The following is a 17,061-nucleotide window of genomic DNA, read 5'->3' on the forward strand; positions in this document are numbered from 1 at the left end:
TAGCTATGCACTGAAACAAAGCTCAGATTATACACCAATGAATTCACCTGTTTTATATATATGGAGAGTATGAAAATCTTTGTTTAATGTTTGTAGCTACAGCAAAAAGCGCACAAATTATGGGTGCTAGTTTACAATGCAGCAGAAATAAATTTATTTCTTTGTTGAAGTGGCCTTCATCTTTGTTCAAAAGGAGAAGTAGAGCAGTTCATGTTGAACAGATTAAGCCTATTTGTAGTTTGTCTCTGTTGTGAGTTTTAATCAATTATTAAGCAGCTGAAATGTACCAAACAGACCTAGCCTTCAGAACATGCCCATTGTGAAAATTTCTTGACCACCACCTTTGGTAGTATGTCAATTGTCATTTTAATATCAGCCATGTTTTGAAGACTATATCATTTTTTCATATTTTATTTATTAGTTTCCTTTACAAATCATAAAGCCAGTCTACACCATGTATTTTTTGTACATTCAACACACATTTCTATAGCAGTTTAATAATTGTTGACCACCCTCCCTCAACACTTGTCCTTTTGAATAGGATGTAGTTATAATGCAAATCTAGTTAAGATGTTAGTCACTTTACAGTACAGCAGTACTGCAGCAAGTGCAAAATCAACACTCTACAGTAGCTCCTGGAGTTTCTTTTAGTAAAAGCTGGCATTGAAATAGTACACAGGATGATCCCAGGCTTCACAGCTCAGTATTTGAATCAATCTATAATTATGAACAAGGTCTGTATGCTGATCCAACACACCTCTAGAGCATTCATATTTTTCTTTGGATCAAAGTGAAGTTGTTTGGCCATGACAGTATCAACTACAAACTTGATTCCATCAATGGTCACTGAGGTCTCAGCTACATTAGTGGAAAAAACAACTTTCTGTTTACCCTCATAATGGTGAAATACTTTCTGCTGGTCTTGTGATTGTACAGTAGTTTACCATGTAAGGGTAACACAATGGCTGACTCATTGTCCACCATGTAACTCATCAGTTGACAAACAAGTTCAACTTCAGCAGGTGATGTGAGGAACACTAGAACATCACCAGGTTCCTCAGTTGAGTGGATAGTTTCTATCATCTCTATTGCAGCAGACAATAGTAGAGTCACCCTAATAGAGCAGTCAGTTAAGAAATTAATGGCTCTATTATAGCGTTCAACTATGTTGCAAGTCACCTTGTAGAGAATTTAACTCTATTGTAAGCCACCCTGTATAGACTTCAGCTACAAATAAGCCACCCTGTAGCGGATGTTTGTGGAGGGTATCACTGCTTGAAGGTCCTTAGTTTACTACATTGTTAAGTTGCTTTACTGCAGTTGTACCCAGTTATACTGATCGTAACTGATAGTAAAATGTCAGTAATTTTAAGTATATGAAACATAATTGTTTTACTAAGTTTTAAACTCTCAATAAAACATCAGTGAATGTGGGTTTACTGAAAAACTAATAAAATAACAAACAATTAACTGTTCCATATACTGGGGATAGCTATACCACTCTAGTAAACTAAGAAACTTCAAGCAGTGTATGGATTAAATGTCAACAATTCTGGAGCTTCCTGTGACGGTATCTATTAGAACTAAAATAGCAATTACATCAAACTGATAGCCTACACTGTTAAAAATGAAGTGCTATGGTAGCACCTTGAGGTGCTATTTTTGACTGGAGCAGTCAAAATTTAGCACTCCTAGGTGCTATCATAGTACTTCATTTTACAGTGTATTGCAATTGTGACATGGAACGGAAAGAGACTGATATTGCTGACTTTGATATATATCATCAAGGGAGATGACTGTCCTAACAAATGAATGAAGGCCTAAGTGAATGGTATTTATGTCCCAGTAATTCTAGCAGCTGGTTGTCATTCTTCAATTTTCTTCATCAATGAAACGATTTAACTGAAAATACATAGTCTAGTAAGAGGTTACCAGAAGTTTGCTGTGGACAGTTTTGACAAAGTGTCAGAAGTATCAATGATCCTTATGTTGATGGAGTGTCAACCACCCTGGAAAATCTTTGGAAACATGTGTGGACCTATGTAGCAGGATGCAATGATGATAGTCAAATATAACCTCAAATTGTCCTTGAGCTATCCACCCCAGTCCACCTCCTCCCTATTTTATTGGTGAACACTACTACTGTGAGCATAGGCGGATCTGAGGGGGGGCCAAGGGGTGCTGTGCCCCCCCTGGCCCTTCTCTGGCCCCCCTTGGACCTACAGTACCATATGTATACCAGAAACTAGAATCATGCATTCACACTGCATTTAGAGGTACAGAAAGCCAATTGGCAAATAGAAGACAATGCTTATAAATGTGCCTAACATTTATAGTTAAACTGTACACCTTAAAGAAAGTGAGGCAAATAAATTTGAATTTTGTGCAAAGATCGAGATACTCTAATAGAGCAGTCACTACTCTAATAGAATAGTCGCAATTCTGATGTCATCAATTTACAAATTTTACAAATCGTAACAATGTTAGCTACTCCTTATTTTGATTTGGTATACACTTTACCATCAAACAGGTTATCTCAGATAGGCTAACCAATCTTTGCAAATCATACACTTTTTAAGTTAAGCATTATCAAAAATGCTCTGAAATTCAAACCTGGGAGGTCTGATTTTTAAAATTTTCTCCAACTACAGTTTTACAAACTGTATGTCCATCGTTCATCCAGCTATATGCTGAATAAGGTTATGCAAATGAATATAACTTGTGTTCTAGAATTTCCCCATAGCTCATAGTAGAATAAACACTGTTGTGCACTAAAACTTCTTGCCCCCCCTTGGCCCCCCCTGACAGTGTCTCCTAGATCCGCCTATGACTGTGAGAGTGATAACACTGTAGCTCTTGAAAATGTCTACTACACCAGTGATGTTGGTTGTGTTGAGAATCCAGTCACCATGTAGAGAGTTCAACTACAAACAACAAACAAGTCACCCTGTAGAGAGCTCAGCTACAAAAATAAGTCACCCTGCAGAGAATTCAGCTACAGACAATTCAATCATCCTGTATAGCTGTTGACAGTTCAATGTCAAACAAGTCAAGAGTTCAGCTACAATACATCATCCTGTAGAGAGTACAGCTACAAACAATTCACCCTGTAGAGTTCAGCTATCATATATACAAACAAATCACCCTGTAGACAGTTCAGCTACATTAGAAGTTGAGTGTTCGGCTACAAATAAGTCACCCTGTACAGTGTTCAGCTACAAAGAAGTCACCCAGTAGAGAGTTCAGCTACATATGCATGATAGCACTCTGGTTCAACTGCAAACAATTCACCCTTGTAGAGTGTAGAGTTCAGTTATGTTACAAGGCACCCTGTAGGGAGTTCAGTTAGTAATACATTACAAATTACCCTTCAGCTACAAAGCCAAAGCGTAGAGCATTCAACCATTTAAAAAATCACACTGCGGATAGTTTAGCTATACATAATACAATGTACACGGTTCAGTTATGTAACATTTCACCTTATTAGCTACATACATGATGTTCATTTTATTCAATTTTAAAACATACAAAGACACAAAGTTATACACAGAAATACATAAAATTCTTTGTCTTTTTCAGCAATTCCACCTGTAGTAAAGAGAAAAAAACAAGTTAAAAGGAAGCCCCAATCCAGCTTATGGCTTTTTTGTGGCCTTCAATTAGAAAAAGAAGAGATATCTAAACCAAACAGTGAATTTGTATAAAAAAGGATGTGGCCCCTAAAAAGGCCAGGGTGAAATGGTTGTGAAATCAAAAGTAAGAAATGTAGGTTAATGGCAGAAATGTTAATAATGACAATTCAAGTGAATTTTGCGCTGAATTCTAAAACAACTTCACCTGAATTGTCGTTATTAATTTTTTTTTTGTCATTAACCTACCATCACAGCCATTTCTTGGTTGCTACTTTTGATTTCACAATTTGTTTCATCCTGGCCTGTTTAGGGGCCTCACCTGTTTTGGTATTATGCCATACATTGCTTTATACTGTACTTGTTCACTGTAAAATTAATTTTATGTGCAAACCTTATATTTGTATATAAATCATATTGAAAGCATTTTTACATAAAATGTTTATTTAGCACTGTCACACAGGGTTACTAAATTCAATCTCAGAAGGCTAAATTTTCCTAAGGGGACATGTCCCCAGACACAGCCAATAGTACTAACTAGTTACATTTTTCTATTGCAGTACGTTTTGTCACAACACCCCAGTTAGCATCGCCCACCCATCCCATATCCCCTCCCTCCCCTTCCTTCCTCTGTAAAATCCTTAATTCATCCCTTTTTGTGATTGTAATTGTATCTTGAGAAGTTACTTCCAAAAAAAAACAGTACAGCCACACAAGTGTATAGCTATAGTAATTGGCCCATTTCATCACTAGTTTGAAACAACTTGGTGATAAGCACCAACCTATATTTAATATTATGCTTTTAATTTCACCTATTATGCTATGTGCAGTGCTCAAAATTCTGCCCACTGTGCCCATGCATAACAATGTATTCCTCATTTCCAAAATTTTGCGCTTTCTGAATGGATATATTGTAGTACCTAATACATGAAACTGAAACTGATTTAAAGTTTTGAAACTGATTTAAAGTTTTGAAACTGATTTAAAGTTTTTTTTTTAATGTTGCAAATGAATCTTTGATCAACTTGGCTGCTTAGTGTAGTTACATGCATAATGTACTCTTAAAAACTTAATAGTTATGTTGAAATGACTGTCTGGCGAGTACCTGCCTGCTGCTGAGTTACTGGCTATTGTATTATACAGTGAGCATTTCATAAGTAAGGTTCATCATTATTCTGCATGCCTATTATGCTAACATTATGCTTGATGCTTCAAAGCATCTAGTATTTGACTGACTGTTCTATTAGAGCGTCTCGTTCTTACTGAAATAAACTCAGTTTTTAAATAAAATGGGGGAGAGAGGCGTGTCTGAAGCGCACAGGCTCCCATGCAACCATTGATCCTGGCAGGGGGCAGGCGGTAGCAGCCAGACATATTGTTTAATTTCCTATCAATGGCTAGCAGAGACTGCGATGCTTGATTTTCTTTAACGAAATGTTGCAAGTAGGACAGATTCAATTTAAAAAAAAGAAAAACAGATTCAGGTGCTGACGTCATTTTTCACGTGCCATGTGGGTTGGCAAAGGGGGGATTCCCCTTCGAGAACAACTCTCTAGTATTAAAAGGATAATCCCACAGACTCAACAAAAATTAAGGTACAGATATCATGTATGATCAATGAAAATGACGTGTCTAACTTTTCTACTGACATTCACAAATCTCTTTTTCTGTTTGCACAAGGTCGATGCAAATACATTTTCGAAGAAAGGAAATCTCGTTTCTTTCTCAGCTACTGAACAAGATGAATTCTTTGGAATGACGATTTCTGAAAACGGTGAGGTGTTTGCTGCAGGACACCATAGCATACACAAATTGTCAGCCAACTTGTCTCACCTGATAAACGTGACAATCACTAGTGTAATCATTGATGGATTCACAGTGACGTATTACAACGATACTAGAGCCACTGGATTGTCACCTACCAATGGAGGACGGTACATTGTAGCTTGTGTTAATGCAGGAGTGTGTAATGCTTACAATGTAGATGACTTGAACTATGCAATGACCAACATGGGCCGTGTCACAGGTGGTACCAATGCTGTGGTAGCCATGTTCCCAGGAGAAACAGAGGACAGTGCTTATGTTGGAACAGTCAGCATAAAGAAAATGGTGCAACGCAACCAAATGACACTTGCCCAATGCACTGTTACCGATAAGTATTTGGTAGCTGACAGAACCAGGTCATACAGTGTTGTACCATCACTTCTTAAGAGCCGTATTTTCCATACTGGTTTCATCGTTAATGATTTTGTTTACTATGTAGTTGAAGATGGCACAAAGATAAGAATAATACGAGTGTGCAATAAGACAGCAGGGGTAGAAGATTTGAGTTCAACAAAAACTAAATTGTTTAGAGCATTATATGAAGTAGAGTTAGTGTGTGGTGGGCCTGCCTTGTACGCAGCTGCATCAGTTACTAAACTAGTGAATTCATACAGCAGTACTCTTGTTTTGGCAGTACGACAACCATTGTCAAACAGTACCAGTCGAGTGTGTACATACAGTATTAGTGATATTAACACTGCCATGGATAATAGTCTAACTGCTTGTGCTGCTGGAGAAGATAGAAGAGTAGTATGGGATAGTAAAATGTTACCACAAAATTTTACGAGATTGTGCTCTGAAAGTTTTAGTGTAAGTAATCTACCATAACATATACGTGTAGTCGTGTACCTGTATATACCCTACGATGATGATATAGATATGCAACCTGTATCTTCCATTCCCATTGGAAGTTGAGGCACTTAGTGGAGGTAGCTTGATATCTACACCAGTTGTTAGTGAGCCACTCACACAGTTCACATCATCAGTGATAGTACAAGTGGAGGGAGAACTACTGATATTTATTGGAACTAGTGATGGAAGATTGATAAAGGTAAAATGTGCATTACCCACTGTGGTTATATGTAAATGTGTGCATCATTACAACTTCTTTTGTAGTATTTCTTTAAACATAACAACTTCAACAATTCATTATTGTATGATGCAACTAATATCACTAACACTAGCATCATATCACTACAATGGTCATTAGGTAGTGACTATGTGTATGGACTGACCAGTGAACAGGTACACAACACATAATCACAATATGGACAATTTCGTACATTATTATACTATACAGGTGATTCTCATTCCAATAGAAGACTGCAGCCAGTCATTGAGAGACTGCACTAGTTGTGCTGCTAGTATGGACCCATTGTGTGGATGGTGTAGTATAGAGAAGAAGTGTTCTCGTAGGAGTGAGTGTAGTAACAACACTGAGACTAGAAGGTGGATACAGGAGAAAGAAATGTGTATGGGAAACTTTTCCATCTCACCAAATGCTTTATCAGCCGAGAATATAAACCAAAAGGTATGCTTCAGTCACCTGCATCAGCATTATGTGTGTGTTCTTGTAGTTCAACATAACAGCAGACCTGATACCTCCTCCATTGACTGATGAGAGTTACTATTGTGTGTTTGGAGATCTTGGATCCAGCATAGTGGAAGGGAATTTGATCCCTGGAATGGACTTTACTAATTTGACTTGTGATTTTTCAATTGTATTTATCAAATCACACAGCAGTAGTGAACAAACTGCATCTTCAACGTTGGAATTTAGTCTAAAGTCAAACCTTACTGATATTAATTTTGTATCACTACCTGATGGATTGCCATATTATAACTGCAGCTCATATGTTAGGTACATAACTGTATGTAGTTGGAATGTACTGACTGTTTTCTATTGCCGTATATAAGACATACTTGCAAGATAACAATAATTTATGAAATAGATTTTTGGTCAATATGTAGCTGCAGATCCTGTTTATCATCTGATAATTTGTGTGGATGGTGTTTATATGATAAGAAGTGTACCTCATCCAGTGACCAGTGTAGAGTAGTAACTGATTGGATCAATGTTAGTAGTACTAGTATTGTATCAGTGATGTACTAATAGTATCTCATTTAGACTAACAATGACACCAGTGAATCATGTCCACTAACCCTTGATACCACTAATGGATATCAACAGCCAGTTGGAGTATCACGTAACTTATCAACAGAAGCTGAGAACTTACCACCTCCTGTAAGAAATAGGTGTAAAGGTGTTGTATTACGTTTTCTTCCAAATAGAATTCAAACTACACATACCAGTGTGTAATACAATTTAATGGATCACAATCTATTTTACAAGCTGAATATACAGGACCTGATGGTTTAGTGTGTATTGTGAGAGACAATGATATAGTATTACCACCTAAAGTCAACCAAACAACTGGCACCATTAGTGTAACATGGACTGGACCTGGTGTAGAATATATCATAGAAGAGGTTGTGTCACTAAGAGGTGATGTCATCATATCCTGTTATTGTCAGGTTGATTATGTTTGATCCATATTTGTTGATAAACATTGTGTCAATAAAACAAATTACATATTTTTAATGCGATTTTTCAACAGTGTTGTTGTATGACTGTCCAAGTTTGGCTGGAGGGTGTTCATCATGTTTGTCAGTATCTAACACATTAATGCTTGACTGTGGATGGTGTAACAGTTTAACAAGTTGTGTAGTAATGGAGTCTTGTTCTGATGGTAGTACATTTACTACTACCAGTAGTACTTGTCCTTTACCACAGATCACTATGGTATGCACTCAAGGCTTATATAAAATATAATGGTGTATTGTACTCACAGGTTTGGCCTACTTCATGTCCATATCAAGGAGGAACTGATGTAACAATCAGTGGAACAGATTTGGGAGTTGTAGTTGATGACATCATTAATATTACTATTGGAGGAGCACCATGTATGATACACAGGGATAGTTATCAACCTGGAGTAGGGTGAGAGGAATATTTTGTGGACACCCATGTAGCTAAGTTGTAATTATAATGTATGCAGAGTGAAATGTCAGACTACAGAGAGCAAACCTGGTAATACTAGCACAGATTTGGTAATACCAATATACCGTGATGGATCAGTTGAAGTTGCTACACTTCCTGGTGGATTTAGATATGCTGTAAGTGGGTGCTATACCTTTCACTGACTATGCAGCTGAACTTCCACCATGCATATAAGTGTAAATCTACATATTTACCTGACCTTTTCACAGTGCATAAGGGTAAAGAAAATGTTTAAGTTTTTTTTTAACTTTAACAAGATACTTTTTGTGCATTTTCATAATGTACACATGCATGTAATTTTAGCTGATTTTAAGGTATGTTGTATACATTCAGGAAGTGCAGGTGTTGGAGTTCTATCCCAAAAGAGCACCAATGTCAGGGAATGTTCTGGTGACCATCACTGGAATGAATTTTGATGTCAGCAATCCAGCCCTCATTGATATATTACTCACTAGCACCCATTGTGACCTCATCAGTAACCAGTGAGTGTACATTAGTGTATGTGTTGTATCACTGTAGATCTGTGTAGTATACAGTGTAGCCTGCAGCTTTTTCTGATCACAATGTAGCCTGCAGCTAATTTCTGATCACATTAATGAGTACTATTACTGGACTGACACATTACACATGTTATGGTTGGATCTATTAAGTCTTGCTAGCTAAAGGTTTTCAGAGAATCTTTAGCCTATTACTAAATGCCGAATACAAGCAGTGGAATTAACAAAATTGTCTACTAAGGATTTCACTGTACTGCTTTACGTCACTTATACACTCCTTACCAAGGCCACAGTTAACTTGACTAGAGATGGAGAGTGCGAGTCTACAGTGCAATCCTAATAAACTTGGTCTCAAATATAGCAAGCCAGCTGGCACATACAAGTAGCTAAAGAACTTTTTAGTCATGGGACAATTTTGATGGATGCACTGTATAGCTCAAATTGTATGGCACCCTTATACAAATTGGTTATCACGGTCCTGGCATTCTACTACACTCTTGTAGCCGATTGCCTGGAGGTTAAACATATAAATCGAATCAATAAATCAAGTATTACTAGCAGTGTAACCCTTAAAAAATGGTTTTCACTGCTCGTCTTCAGCATTTAGAAATGAGGTAAGGCTCTCTGAAGCCCTTTAACTAGCAGAACCTTTAGTTAGCAGTACTTATTAATCAAGCTATAGCATGTGAAAATAGATCAGTCCAATAGCCAAGTCTAGTGAATGGTAATACCCCTCATGGATCTATTAGCTCACTTTGCATGTGAACAAAATGCAATTTGGCCAGTTTAGACTGTTAACTAACACTTCATTTTCAGACATTGTGCAGGCTTCAATGTAAATGTAATTCATTTGCTGTCAAACAAAGTGATTGTGTAAATAGGTATTGTTTACATACAAAGTATAAAGTCTGAGACACACCTTGCCCTTACATAACTTGTTCATAGGTCTATAACTCGATATCACCTATGTTACAATATATACATGTGACCTGAGTTTAGTAAACCTATATTTTGGCACATAAAATTTTTAAAAGTAACACTAGCACAAAATGGCTACATTATCTGGCCAACAATTGTCACAATAACCTAACCTTAAAAATACTAGGTCCTGCTTTCTAGAGACAGACTTTTGTAGACATGCATTTCAAAGCCCACACATTGCTCTAGAGGCCTTGAGAAGACACTGGAGTGACTTGAAACCGCATAGTTGACTAGGAGTGGCTGGCCAAGTTATGCGAACTTGAAATGTGTTTGTTTTGCACCATTGTGAGCCAGCTAGAGCTCCCAGAGGCAGGGAATTTAGCCTGGAGCTCACCATTGCAACACTCATCCATTTTAAACCCCAAGTGTTCACCACCACCACCCTCCACCTCTTTGTGAGTACTCATGATCAAGCAGCACATGTGATAAAGTCGATCTAAATGGCAGGAAATTGTACAGGCTGCTTCTTGTACTCTAGATTCTCTGAAAGGTCATAAATATCTTCACATTCCAGAAAATTTCACCCTTGTAGTTGGCGAGTTATTACCATTTAAAATATGAAATGCCGTTTTCTACAGTTGTACATTGTGTTCTAAGAGTATAAGTTTTCCAAAATCAGGTCACATATACATCACTACAGGTCAGCTAGAAGCACGTCTGTGCAGTGTATTGCTGGCAGTAGAAGGACCACTTGTGCTGGCCCTGTAGTGTTCACCATTGACAATGCAGTGGTCAGATCTCATAGCAACTTCACATACACTGATGATCCTCAGGTGTACGCTCTGGTCAACCATAATATCATCAGGAGGTATGTAAGTGATGTTGTGCTACACTGTAAGGAAATGCTCATTAAATTATATGATGATACCAAGACGTACACTTATCTCAATAATATTATTTCAACAAGATGTAATGTCATATGGCACTGTTTTGTAACTACAGTTGTACATGACTTAAAGTAATGTGCTAGTCCTTCCCTAACAAGTTTAACATCTTTGCACAAGCCTACTGATAAACTGACTGTTGTTGATACACTGTAGATTATTTTCATACCAAAGTTGTTATCTCAATAGGTCATATAGGTATCTTTTATCTAAGCTATTTCCCAGCCCTAACAACAAGTGGTATGTCTCCTGCAGGACTGTAATATGAAGTTCAACCTAATGCACCTATCAATGTATTGCCCCACCACCCCCCCCCCCCCCCCCCTCGGGCGTAAGTGGGGCTTTACAGGGGGAATTGACACGAAACTGCTACCCCACTATGGGGCATTTGACAATCGTTCAGTAAGCACCGAAATATTTTTTGTTGTAACTTCCTTCGCTATGTCAAATCCCGAGTAAACCCCGCGTTGCAACTGGGGCTAACGGTGGGGATTTGACACGATAGGTTTGCCCTACTATGGGAAATTTGACATTCGGCTGTGTCAAATCCCCACTATAGCCCCATATATGCCCGAGGGGGGGGTAGTGGGGCAATACATTGATAGGTGCATAATTGCAAGGATAGTAATCAATATATTTACATCAAGCTGCCACAGGAGTTACTTGCTCATTGGCCAGGTTCTCTAATAAGTATATTTTAGAAATTTTTGACATGCTAAGATCACTTTCTTTGTACAATGCTTGAAGAAATATTCTAATAAACTAGTCAACTATTCTAATAGAACAGCCACTTTTCAGTCACTTTTATATTTGTTTAAGTAACTACTATTTGCATAGTGAAATCAGCTACAGTACTCTCTCAGAGATGAATTTTTTCTGGACCAAGTCCTCAGATCCCATAAATAACACTGGTACCTATATCTGATTACGCGTGCATTGTGTAAATGCCAATGTTGCTCCCTTTACTTTTGACTTACTACACTGCCCCTAGTATGTATACTGTATATGTGACTGGACCTGCGAAAACAGAGTGTGTGGGCACATAAAATTTGCCTACTTTTTCAAACTTTAATGATTCATAATGTTTTATAGCCACACAATTCTTGACACTTATTAAACATTTAGTTGACTTCATAATACAGGTTACAGAAGCCAAATATTTATCCTTATGATTTGCACTTCCAAACTGCTTTTGTCTATATGTGACTGGACTTGTGAAATTAGGGCATGTGGGCACACACTACATCCATCACATAACAGACCATAGTGTAGCATAATCTATACAGAGTATTCTCAGTACAAACCATGAATTAAGTCTACCATACCAATAAGCAAAGTTTATTGTGTGCACAACCTCACTATATCTTACCCTTAAAATTATCATACATACACACGTACTGTATGTTGCAAATTAATGTATTTTATTTACTACATTCATATACATACATACGTACATATAATTTATGTGTGCACAATTAATGGTATACTCTGCACTAATAGTGGAGGAATCAACATAACATTTATTGGCACACTACTTGATGTCATTGAAGATCCAACAATGACTGTGAATATCACCAACGACACATCTGGAAGAATCATCAGTAATTACACTACTGTAAGTATTATTCACATGCAGTGGAAAGTTGATTATCTGAATACCAAATATGACTGTTCAATTAGAATATTTTGTCAACTGGCGTATGCTCTATTAGAATAATAATATCACTGTATACAAAGAACAAAGTTGCAGTGATATTTTAGCAGCTGAATGCAAACTACTAACTGTATGAAGGGAAGCTTTTGGTGACGTTGAGGAGAGCTAGGGTTAAAGGATGGCCAACTCTAGCTTGCTTCAAACTCACAAATACTTCCCAGATAGTGAAATACATCATTATGTTCAACAGGCAAATTTCAGCTAGTGTTAGGGTCAGAATCACGTCAGCTCAGCTTTGGTTTCTTCTTTACCCCATAGGTTTCTGTAATTGTAGCTTTATTATATAACTTACGTCTACATAGGTTTTCATTTATAAAGTAAAAACTAAAAGAAGTGGGTATAGCTGTCAGTGGCATAGAGTAGTGTTATAACCATTCTGATTCAATTAATTAAGTAACACTTGGGGTCCTGTCTGAAGACTTTTGGATTTACTTTTTGCTCACCATCTTTTTTATCTACATTGTGTTGTTGTTCATGTGACTGCTGGGACAATAAGAAAAAACATAAATAAAAACTGCTGTTTGATTTTACATATTTGTACTTTTCAATGTTTGATTTCAAGTTCTGTACTTTCAGTTACTGCATTCCCTACTCTCCATTGTTCATTGTGTATGTTCTATTAGAGTAAAATGGTTACATGTAGGTACATATTATATACACAACTGAGGTACTGTAAGAAATAATTATAGTCCTTTATTTCACAGGAATGTTACATTGTCAGTAGTGATCGATTGAAGTGTTTATTTCCAAGTATTCAGTCCATTCCACTAAACTCATCCTACAGTGTATCATATAGTTTAGTGTTGGCTCATGTTCCGGGACTTAGCAAACTAGAGCAGAGAAGTGGCCTGGCAGTTACTATAGTTGATGATCCAGTATTTGATCTGATTGAGACTGTGCCATTTAGTCCTGATGAAGATCTTGTTGTAACTGTGAGTGTTGTGTTTTGTGATGGGTTGTGATAATTTTAAAGGTCCACTGAAATGATCAATCTTTGCTACCAGTGGGATAGGTTGGTTCAGTTGGTTGGTTGGGTTAGGTTGGTGTAGTTTAGGTCAGATTTTGCTGTATAACACAATTTAGTATATTGTGGTTTGTCATTTAACTTGTGCCATAGTACATCATACCAGTATACACGTGTACAGTTACACACAATACACAGAAGTCTACATGTCGATTCATATAATATTATATAAGTGTGTGTTGCAGTACTTCCGGTTTTGTGTCTGGTGTCACAATATCTCAGTAGAACAACATAATTGATGTTTTTGTGTATTATACAAACTACTTATTTATTTAATAAAATGACAAGTGAATTTTCCATTTCAGTGGACCTTTAACATTCATCAGGAACCATGTAAGTACTGCTAGGCACATGTATCATGTAATGAAATTGATCACTCTATTATGCTTTTGACCTGTGCCCAAAATCACCTATATATTTTATCATTCACTGTACTCTTGATTACACTCATTAGAACACCTACTGTTTCTATAATCATATGCCACCATGTTTTGTCAGTAGTTGGTTGTTGTACTATATAACCATTTATACATTGATGTGCACTGTTCTTTAGCTATCTGGTTGCCGTGTGTGTGTGTGTGCGCGCGTGTGTGTGTGTGTGTGTGTGTGTGTGTGTGTGTGTGTGTGTGTGTGTGTGTGTGTGTGTGTGTGTGTGTGCATGCATATATCATTCTAGTGGTTTTGACTAAGCTTGCGCCAATTATGCTAGCATAATTTTGAGCATAATAGGCTTGCAAAAGTATCAAGCATTATGCCAGCATAATAGAACAATTTTGAAGATTTTTAATTGAATGCGCATGTTAAAAATACAGCAAAACATGAACACACTATACTGCATTTCATATCAAGAGAATGTGCTCTTGGCTGATTATTCACACTTCATGGAAATAAGGTCAAGATACTCTAATAGAGCAGTCACTTGCTCTAATACAGCAGTCAGGAAAGGCAGATATACTCTAATAAAACAGCCAACTCTATCCTAATAATAATTTTGAGCATAATAGACTGGATTTTTGAGCACTGCTCAAAAGCATAATAGGCTATTTTAAAAGCACAATTGGCTAAAGCTTATAGTTTTGACATCAAATTATTCGAGGCTGGTTTTAATTTCTGCCAATGGTGTAGTTTCTGGCCTTGTGAAGGACCTGGCTTGGAAAGAATAAGTGGTGTACTGGTGGATAGTTGGCCAAATGTTTTCTTTGTTGATTTTGCCCACTAAGAAGCCAGCACAACCCTAAAATCCTGTAATTGAGCTTCAGTTGTGATCTGCCTCACATTTAAACTGTAGGTGTTTAACTTGTATGATAGTCTGGGAAGGTGTTGTTGTCATATTATAGACTTGATTAAATAGGCACATAAATAAAAATGCATACAAGTGTTTCTGCCGCACTTCAAGGGTAGCATCATTACACCATAATTATCATGAGGTGTTAGGGTTCTATCATTGCACCATCCAGGAGTTCACAAAATATGACTTTAACAGCAGGTCTCTAGCTAGTTTATAACACATTAGCTAACCAATTTCCCTGTTTGTACTATTAGGGTAGGAATGTACCATGCATTGCACTACTATGTGACGGTGTAGTGGTCACTGTGGGAGGTATTGAGTGTCCTCTAAGAACAGTTAACATTACTTCTTTATCATGTGATCCTCCTCTGCTGTCAGGAATGAAGAACATAACAGTTAGTTGATGCACTTTATATGACATGTTATATTTCTTTATTAAAGGATCATACGTACATACATGTATATGAAACTGTTATGCATGCATCATAAAACAGTCCAAAAGTCTAGTATATGCAGAAACTTGGAAAAGCATTGGAACTGTGCTAGCTACTGAAGTAAAGGTTCAATGCCATCATATTCACAAAAATTAAAAAAAACTTTGAATGTCCTATTAAAGTGTTTACAGTACACTATCCATGCATTTAACAACTTTTTTAGCCACACTTGTTCCTAGAAATATAATTTAATTAACCTCTTTTATTCAACTGAAGGGAGCTTCTGCCCCTATCCCCTAGTGCTACTGATGCAATATACAGCATACAATATAATCAAAGATGCATATCATGATATTTTGCTGTATAATAATTATGCTATTAAACAAACCTGCATCTGCACTACATAGGCTGACACTGTGTATACTTCCACTCTTACAGGTCTCTGTTGGTGAAAACCTCAAATTCATTCTTGGCAGAATGCAGTATCAAAGTGGTAGCAGCTCCAGTGTTTTCATGAACCTCTCACTGATCATAGCAATGTTTATTGCCATTGTCATTATCATCGTATTACTACTGATATTTGCTAGTGGTATAATTTGGTACATGAAACACTGCAACAAGAGGGCAATGTCAAATAAGATTCCAGTCTCAGTAGCTAACGTCAGTATGTACACATCACCAGCCTATGGCACACATCAAGTGTTCAGTGAACCAGGACTGGATCACCTGTATGAATCCATTGATGACTATGTTGTCCAGTCACCACAACAAAGTCCTCAGGAAAATGTCGTAGAGTTACTCAATACTGCTGAAGTTATAGCTAACACAATAGCAGAAGCTACTAGTCAGCATAGTACATGTACAACAACTGGCTGTGACCAAGCTAAAGATTACAATGAACATGTATCATCAGATTGTGATGATGGTGAGTCATTGACTGGATATGTCAATGACGTGTGCAGTGATAGTAAAGAATACTTAGAATTACTGGATGGTGAAGAAGAAGTAAGCAAGCAAAGTTGTGATGAAGATAGTACAAAAAGCAATGAAGTAACTGAAACTGTAGTAGATAGCCAGATAGCAGACTGACTATTAAATGAGCTATATAGACAACAACTTCTAAGACGTATGTAAGTAAATATATACTTTTAAGGCACTTACATATACTACCGCAGGTGTAATTGATATAACAAAAATTTTTGTTTGTGTGAAAGCAGCACCATAAAATTAGTAGTGTTTTAAATGTAAAATTTTCACAAATTGTTACAATCCTAAATTCATTTAAAGACAGTGAATTATTTATTATCAATCTTTTGGGGAAAGTTTTGGGCATCATCTACACAGAGTCCAAATTAAGTGGAGACTTTTGCACATTTACACAGAAATTTGTGATGCTGCATGCTGAAAATTCAGCCAAAACAATACAATTTTTGCAAGCAAACACCAGAATGGGTCTTCAACAGCAAGGATATATACGATGCTTATAATTACTTAATTAACAACACAGCTATCTAGCCTAGTAAATACATAAAGTAATCCAATGCATGAAATAGGCACTCGTGTGGTTGAAATTCAAATTGCATAAATACAACCATGTGACAACATTGCTAAGGAGAGATCTCCTGTGAAGAAGCCAGTTAATACAGCAGCAGCTACCAACTCATCCAGTCAACCACTCCTCATCCATTATGGGGACATGGAACTGTTCTTGATTAGCATCCAACT

At 37.0% G+C, this 17,061-nt stretch overlaps 1 protein-coding gene across 6 annotated transcripts; it reads left to right on the forward strand.

Annotated features, from left to right (window-relative positions):
* The first annotated feature begins 5,140 nt into the window (after positions 1 to 5,140).
* LOC136252218 (plexin A3-like) lies at positions 5,141 to 16,615 on the forward strand. Of its 6 annotated transcripts, none has more exons than XM_066044612.1 (19): positions 5,141 to 5,224; positions 5,310 to 5,403; positions 5,893 to 6,263; positions 6,331 to 6,504; positions 6,570 to 6,698; positions 6,754 to 6,984; positions 7,031 to 7,314; positions 7,425 to 7,530; positions 7,582 to 7,698; positions 7,746 to 7,959; positions 8,072 to 8,256; positions 8,306 to 8,454; positions 8,513 to 8,630; positions 8,848 to 8,996; positions 10,633 to 10,800; positions 12,377 to 12,491; positions 13,295 to 13,522; positions 15,157 to 15,297; positions 15,775 to 16,615. In XM_066044612.1, exons 2-19 carry the CDS (start codon positions 5,385 to 5,387, stop codon positions 16,423 to 16,425), a joined length of 3,549 nt encoding a protein of 1,182 aa, XP_065900684.1. In that variant the 5' UTR covers positions 5,141 to 5,224; positions 5,310 to 5,384; the 3' UTR covers positions 16,426 to 16,615. The 6 variants fall into 6 exon arrangements, 5 of the variants coding, with proteins under 5 accessions (XP_065900684.1, XP_065900682.1, XP_065900685.1 ...); XM_066044611.1 differs by lacking the exon at positions 5,141 to 5,224 and adding an exon at positions 5,486 to 5,563 and having other exon boundaries at positions 5,246 to 5,403; positions 5,614 to 6,263; XM_066044610.1 differs by having other exon boundaries at positions 5,310 to 6,263.
* Positions 16,616 to 17,061: the final 446 nt, after the last annotated feature.

Source organism: Dysidea avara, chromosome 4, assembly GCF_963678975.1.
Source record: "Dysidea avara chromosome 4, odDysAvar1.4, whole genome shotgun sequence".
NCBI classification, from domain to species: domain Eukaryota; kingdom Metazoa; phylum Porifera; class Demospongiae; order Dictyoceratida; family Dysideidae; genus Dysidea; species Dysidea avara.

Coding starts and splice junctions, on each gene's coding strand:
- LOC136252218 (XM_066044609.1), top strand. CDS start 5,247: ATGAAAATGACGTGTCTAACTTTTCTACTGACATTCACAAATCTCTTT. Junction 7,531..7,581: donor TAGTAACTGATTGGATCAAT/GTTAGTAGTACT, acceptor TATCTCATTTAG/ACTAACAATGACACCAGTGA. Junction 15,298..15,774: donor CAGGAATGAAGAACATAACA/GTTAGTTGATGC, acceptor CCACTCTTACAG/GTCTCTGTTGGTGAAAACCT.